The sequence below is a fragment of the Arachis ipaensis genome, chromosome B6 (assembly GCF_059453495.1).
Source record: "Arachis ipaensis isolate K30076 ecotype BB chromosome B6, ASM5945349v1, whole genome shotgun sequence".
In the NCBI taxonomy this organism is placed as follows: domain Eukaryota; kingdom Viridiplantae; phylum Streptophyta; class Magnoliopsida; order Fabales; family Fabaceae; genus Arachis; species Arachis ipaensis.
Window position 1 is genome coordinate 149115870 of NC_142441.1, and position 6876 is coordinate 149122745.

General features: G+C 34.2%; 1 protein-coding gene across 1 annotated transcript; it reads left to right on the top strand.

Annotated features, from left to right (window-relative positions):
- The first annotated feature begins 3992 nt into the window (after positions 1 to 3992).
- Positions 3993 to 6672, top strand: LOC148563113 (uncharacterized). The gene is made up of 5 exons (XM_088491177.1): positions 3993 to 4249; positions 4304 to 5118; positions 5175 to 5245; positions 5408 to 5591; positions 6050 to 6672. The coding sequence occupies exons 1-5, from the start codon at positions 3993 to 3995 to the stop codon at positions 6670 to 6672; spliced, it is 1950 nt and encodes a 649-aa protein (XP_088347303.1).
- The last annotated feature ends 204 nt before the right edge of the window (positions 6673 to 6876 follow it).

Sequence of the window (6876 nt, forward strand, 5' to 3'; positions counted from 1 at the left end):
ATGGACAATGACTTACATAGGAAGACTAAGACAAAGCTAACTCATGACAAAAAAAATAAATAATAATAATAATAATAATAATAATAATAATAACTTTGGTCGAATAATTAGTTTAGAAGAAAAAGGCGGATCTTTGTCCTTTTAATGGGCAAGTATTTAAGTTTTCGAAAATTTAAAAATATATTTAAATTTTTTATTTTTTTTAAATTTAGATATATTAATTTTTTATGTTCACTTGGGTCTGTTAGACTCAACGAAAAAATTAAACTTACTTCTGTTGTATTGACCTGGTTGATACGGATGCATACGTGAGGGAGTTTTTAAAATTAGATAAATTAGATTTAAACATCAATATGTCCAAAATTTGAAGAGATCAATGATTTAAATATATTTTTAAATCATCAGAGATTTAAATGTCTGCAAACTAAAAATCATATCAATTTGTCTTTTTTTCATTAGTTTATTTGTCCACTCAAATAATAGTCGAAAATTTGAATTCTATTTGTACATACAATAACCTATCAGCATGCGATAAATCCTTAAATGAAGCACAACTTTTGTGATAAATTAATTCTTAATTTACTAAAGTGAAAAATACCATAAAAAAATAACTAAAAAAAAAAGCTCTTTATTAAGACTAAAAAATATTTTAAAAAAAAAAACCTTAATAATATATCCAAAATTAAGATTATTTGATTCGAAATTTATGAGTTCCGGGATACCGGTGGGTGACAACCAGTAACGAGTGGTGGGAAGTTTTAGGATATTGAAAACTGAAAAGAGAAGTAAATAGGTAATTTCAAAATTCTCTCTGGTGCAAGTGGGATTTGAAGTCCAGTACTTTAGGTATATATAATAACCTCATAAAGAATTCTTAGAATTTCTAACTTCATTTGAAATTATTATTCCAACGAAGTATTTTATGTGAAATCAATTAAATGCCCTGAAAAATTACATTACCTTTTAAAATTATCTCACCCACACAAAACATTGGTGTACCAATCTAATGTACTTTGGTTATTGCTTTTAAATATTAATCAAACAAAATAAAGTTCTCGTTTATAAATTAAAGAAAAGATGCAATATTAGAGAATCAATATTATAGCAGTCAATTTTTGCCAACATTATAACAAATTATTAAACAAGTTTATTATGAAGTCCACTAAAAAATAAACTTTTATTGAATTTAAATTTTGAATGTTTTTTGTTAATTGAATTTTAGATATTTTTATTTTTAAAAATTTTAAATATTTTTTATTAAGTTGAATATTAGCTGAATTTTGGTTCTCAACTTTTTTTTATATTATGCAAAACTTTGTTCGGGGGGAGAGGAGAGGAGAGGGTTTTAAGCTTATGCTAAGTTTATTTAAGGTTGAATTATTATTTTTTTTAATAATTTTTAATTATTTATTCGATGGACATTACGTCCCCTAATAATAAAAGCACAAATCAGTCCTCATTCGTTTTTGTATTTGTTCAATCCAGCTCTTGAGACCAATTGACAGCAGGTCAACATTGATATATCAGATAACTGTGTCTATATGGCTTTGTTTTTTTGTAATAGGACAAATCGCTCCTAAGCTCCTTAATCATCTCTCTCCTCTGCTTCACCTGACCTCTCTGTCATCGCCTCCTCCCTCTCTCTCTCTCAAACTCTATCTCCCTCTTCTTCTTCCTTTTCTCCATTGTTTCTCTCAACTCCAAAACCCTAACACTCCCAATCCGCCTCACCTCCTCTCTAGAATCATCATAAAAATCATCATCAAATGACTGTAGTCACTTCTCTTCATCCTCATCACAATTATTATCGTCATCAATAATATTATCATCAAAATCCAAAAATTCAAAAACAAAAACATAATCACACTAAAGAAATATCCTGGTCACTTGGAAGAAAAAATTCATTTGTTTTTTGAAAAAATTACCAGAAAAATAAAGACTAAAAAAAAGAGTAAAATTTGAATGTTAAAATAAATGAAACTCATGATGTTGTTGTGGTGGTGATGAACTTGATGATAGTGGTAAATGATGAAAAAAAATGAAAAAAGTAAAGAGGGACAAACGGGAGGAGAGAAGGAAGAGAAAGTTTAGAAAAATATAAATTTTTCATTAATCATCATGCATAAATGGTGGTAATGATATTAATGATGATGATGATTGTGACTCCGGTGGAGTGGCGAAGAGGGAGGATTGGAGGGAGAGGGAGGAGTGTGAGTGCGGTGACGGTGGAGAAGAAGAAGGAGAAGAGAAAGAAAGAGTTTCGAAGGAAGAAGATGATTGAAGAGTTTAGTGGGCGATTTGTTCCTACCACGAAGGAGACATTGCCTAACACATCAGTATTAACCTGTTGTTAATTGGTTCTAGGGGATGGATTGAACAAATACGAAAGTGAATGGACACCAATTTGTGTTTTTATAATTGTTAAGGGGCACAATGTCCATCAAGTAAATGAGTAAAAGTCGAAAAAGACTTTTACTCTTTTTTTAGTTAGATGAGTTAGACAATTCTAAATATTATATAATATCACAAATTTATCCGCATTATATATTTATATACATAATACTTTAAACATTCTTATAATTACTTTTTTTTTTGTGTGTACACTATAATTAGTTAATTATGCTAATGGATGTAAAGTAATAGAACTTAAAAATAAGGCTCAAAGTTAGGCCCACATCTTTTTTTCAATCATGAGGCCCACATATCATAGATATGGTTTTGTCATTTATGAGAAATGGGTAGCATTTTTCTGACACACTGATCCAGTTAATGGCCTATCATAGTAAAAGGTTTATACATGGCCCATATCATATGCATCATGATCTTTGTCTTCATGTCTTGTAAGATCAGTTCATTATTTTATTTAATGAACCAACCAACCAAACAACACTGACCGAAAGAACCGGAAGAGATGATAATGGAAAAGTCAAAAAAGTAATAATAGTTTCCTTAGATCTTCTCCAGAAAAAGAAAGTGGAGAATTTAGTGACAATTACCACCTTTTTTTCACCGGTGACATTTATTCTATCATCATAAAAAAGGACTCATATGATAACATTAGATTTCACGTAGATTTCCTTCCCCTTCAGAGCTCTTGAATTCCAATGTAACCAAAACAAAAACAATTGTTCAATAACCCAATGTTTGGATATAGAAAGAAAATAACAACAAAGAAAATGAAGAAAAGAAAAACAAAGAAAAAAAAAGTGAGAAAAGAAAAAAATATATAATTATATTAAAATTAAAAAGATAAAATATATTTTTTGTCTTTAAAATTTATTAAAAATTTTAAAAATATTTTTAAATTTTGTTTTATTTTAATTTTGTCCCAAAATTTTTTATTTATATCAAATATATTTTTGACAGTTAATTTTTTAAAAAATTTAGCATTAATTCAGTAATAACATCACAAGAACAACTTTCTAACACAAATAAATCAGATATAGTTATTATATATTATTGTTAAATTGATTCTAAACTTTTTGAAAATTTAACTGTCAGGATATATTTGATATAAACAAAAAATTTCAGGGTCAAAACTAAAATAAATTAAAACTTAAGTGTGTGTTTGGATTGTGGTTTATCAAACTGAAGTTTGAATAAAAATGATTTTATAGAATTGATTTTGGGTATAAGTAAATTTGTGTCAATATGATTTATGTTGGACAACTCTATACTAAAATTGATTTTGATAAAATAAATATTGTTTGTAACAACGGTCAACATAAGTTATATATAGAAATGTCAATTAGAAGGTTTGGTTATTTATGTATATAACAATCTGTCATATATATTTTTTGTAGGAATAAATTAGGATAACAAATAAAGCGGTTATATTAGGAAAAGATTTGCTGTGATTTGTTGATTAGAATATATATATATATATATATGAAAGTTTGTATCAAAGAGAAAACAGGCCGATTACCATTATTTATTATGGTATCAGAGCCTAACTTGAGAAACACATAAAATAGAGGACGACCTGAGAAACCATGGCGGTAGAGTCAGAGAAGACCATCGGAGACAAACCACACTCATCAGGAGGAGATGAGAAGAAGACTCACTCGCCGTACGACCTCAACGCGAGTGATAACCCAGGAAACATAATCACGCAGGTGCAATTGCGTGGGAAAAATTATGACGAATGGGCGAGGGCTGTGAAGATTTCTCTTCGAGCTCGAAAAAAGTGGGGATTCATTGACGGGACTCACACAGAACCAGGAAAGGATGCACCTGAACTTGAAGATTGGTAGATGGTCCAATCCATGATTGTTTCGTGAATTTTGAATACGATCGAGTCAAGCTTGCGGACCACTGTGGCGTATGCAGAGAATGCGAAGACGCTGTGGAAGGACATCAAAGAACGCTTCTCTGTTGTGAATGGACCTCGAATACAGCAGTTGAAAGCAGATTTGACAAGGTGTAAGAAAGAAGGTGCGTCCATGACTGCGTACTATGGAAAGTTGAAAATACTTTGGGATGAACTTGCAAATTGTGACCAAATTCCCAAATGCACCTGTGGTGGGTGCAAGTGTTCAATTGGCTCTCAACTTGAGAAGCGGAGGGAAGAAGAAAAGGTTCACCAACTCCTCATGGGCCTTGATGATGTCAGCTATGCCACTGTGAGGTCGAGTATCCTTGCAACCGATCTTTTACCTTCGCTTAATCGTGTGTACGCGATGTTAATTCAAGAGGAAAGGGTGAAGACAATCACCAAGTCGGCGGATGAAAGGGGACTGGTTGTGGGACTTGCGGCGCATGTCGGCAACAAGGCTAGAAGGAGAGGTGAACATGGAGAAAAGGCCGTGACATGTTTCAAGTGCGGCAAAAATGGGCATGATGTGAAAGAGTGTTTTCAAATAGTGGGTTACCCAGAATGGTGGGGAGACCGGCCAAGGCACGAAGGAAGAGGCACTGGCAAAGAATCAGGAAGACAAGGGATGCGCAACCGAGGGGCTCAAACGCGTGCTAATGTGGCGTGTACTGGAGAAAGTGGAAGTCGTGTGAATAACCTAGAAGAAAAGAATCTTGACATGACAGGTTTAACTAGTGAGCAATGGAAGGTATTGGTTGATATGATCAGCAAACAAAAATCAGCTGAATCTGAGAAAATGACTGGTAAGAGAATTTTGAATTTGTGGATCATCGATAGTGGTGCTTCTAACACATGATAGGTACCTTGAAAAATTTGTGTGAAAAAAGGACCATTTCAGGATGCCCAGTGGGGTTGCCTGATGGTGAGCAGGTGCTTGCTTGAAAACAAGGAACTGTGGTTCTTGACAGAGGACTTCAGTTGAAAAATGTCCTTTATGTACCAAAATTAAAATGCAACTTCCTTTCTGTTCCACAATTGATTGATGAAGAAAACTGTGTTGTACAATTCACTGACAAGCTGTATATTATGCAGGACTGCACTTCGAGGAAGATGATTGGAGCGGGTGAACGGAAGGATGGGCTCTATTGGTATCGTGGTGTGCACAAGGCTCAAGCAAGTCATGTCAAAGCTGAAAATAAATTGACTCCGTGGCATAAGAAATTGGGACATCTATCATTTAAAATTGTGCAAATGATCCCCAATGTGAGTGACAAATGTACTAGCGAAGAGGTGAATAAAATTTGTAAAATTTGTGAAAAATCCAAACAAATAAGAGATAAGTTTCCATTAAGTGATAGTTATGCTTCGAGTATTTTTTATTTGATTCATTGTGACTTGTGGGGGCCTTATAAAACTCCGTCATCATGTGGAGCCTCGTATTTCTTAACCATTATGGATGATTGCTCACGGGTTGTTTGGATATATTTGTTAAAAAAAAGACGGAAGTGTCTGTTACATTGAAAATTTTCTTTGTTTTGGTTGAAAAACAATACAATAAATGCGTCAAAATGGTGCGATCCGATAATGGAACAGAGTTCATGTGTTTAAAGCAGTACTTTATGCAACAAGGAGTGATTCATTAAACTTCATGTGTCGGAACTCCACAACAAAATGGAAGAGTAGAGCGCAAGCACAGGCATATTCTAATTGTTTCCCGGTCCTTGCGATTCCAAGGTAATCTCCCTATTGAGTTTTGGAGAGAATACGTTTTAACTGTCGGGCACCTAATCAATCTCACACCGTCCTTAGTGTTGAAAGAAAAATCCCCATATGAAATTATTCATGGAAGAGCTCCCAGTTATGAACACCTGCGAATTTTTGGTTCTTTGTGTTATGCTCATAACCAAAGTAGGAAAAATGACAAATTTGACAGTCGAAGTAGGAAATGTGTATTTGTCGGGTATCCATTTGGGCAAAAAGGATGGAAGTTGTTTGATTTGGAAAAGAAAGTTTTTCTTGTCTCTCGTGATGTCCATTTCATTGAAGGTGTGTTTTCCTTTCATGAAGCCCAAAGAGCAAACTCACGAGTTGACCAAATTGAGCCCTCAATGCTGGAGCATGTTTTTGAAGATGACACTCCAATTAGGTCAATTTTCACTTCTCCCACAGCTGAGCCCATTCCTCCAAATCAAAATGAGACTCTAGAACATTCATCCACTGCTCCTGACATCCAAGACAGGGGGGACATGAGCTCCGAGACGACCCAGACGAGGACGTCATCATCCCCTCCAAAATCAGCGCCGAGGAAACGGTGCCGATCTCCGATTTGCCACCAGCCGCAACCGAAGCCCCCTTAGCCGTGGACACCGTGTGAAAATGCCCTCCATCAAGCAGTGCAACTTTGTCACCACCGCCACTGTCCAAAAGAGCCCTTCCATCCAGAATCTGACTTTATCAACTTCCTCAGGTGTGTCCTATCCTATACAAAACTTTGTGAATTGTAACAATTTCTCTGACCAACACCGCATTTTTCTTGCTTCATTACAAGACGAGCAAGAACC

Coding starts and splice junctions, on each gene's coding strand:
- LOC148563113 (XM_088491177.1), top strand. CDS start 3,993: ATGGCGGTAGAGTCAGAGAAGACCATCGGAGACAAACCACACTCATCA. Junction 5,119..5,174: donor TGAATCTGAGAAAATGACTG/GTAAGAGAATTT, acceptor AACACATGATAG/GTACCTTGAAAAATTTGTGT. Junction 5,592..6,049: donor CCCCAATGTGAGTGACAAAT/GTACTAGCGAAG, acceptor TGCGATTCCAAG/GTAATCTCCCTATTGAGTTT.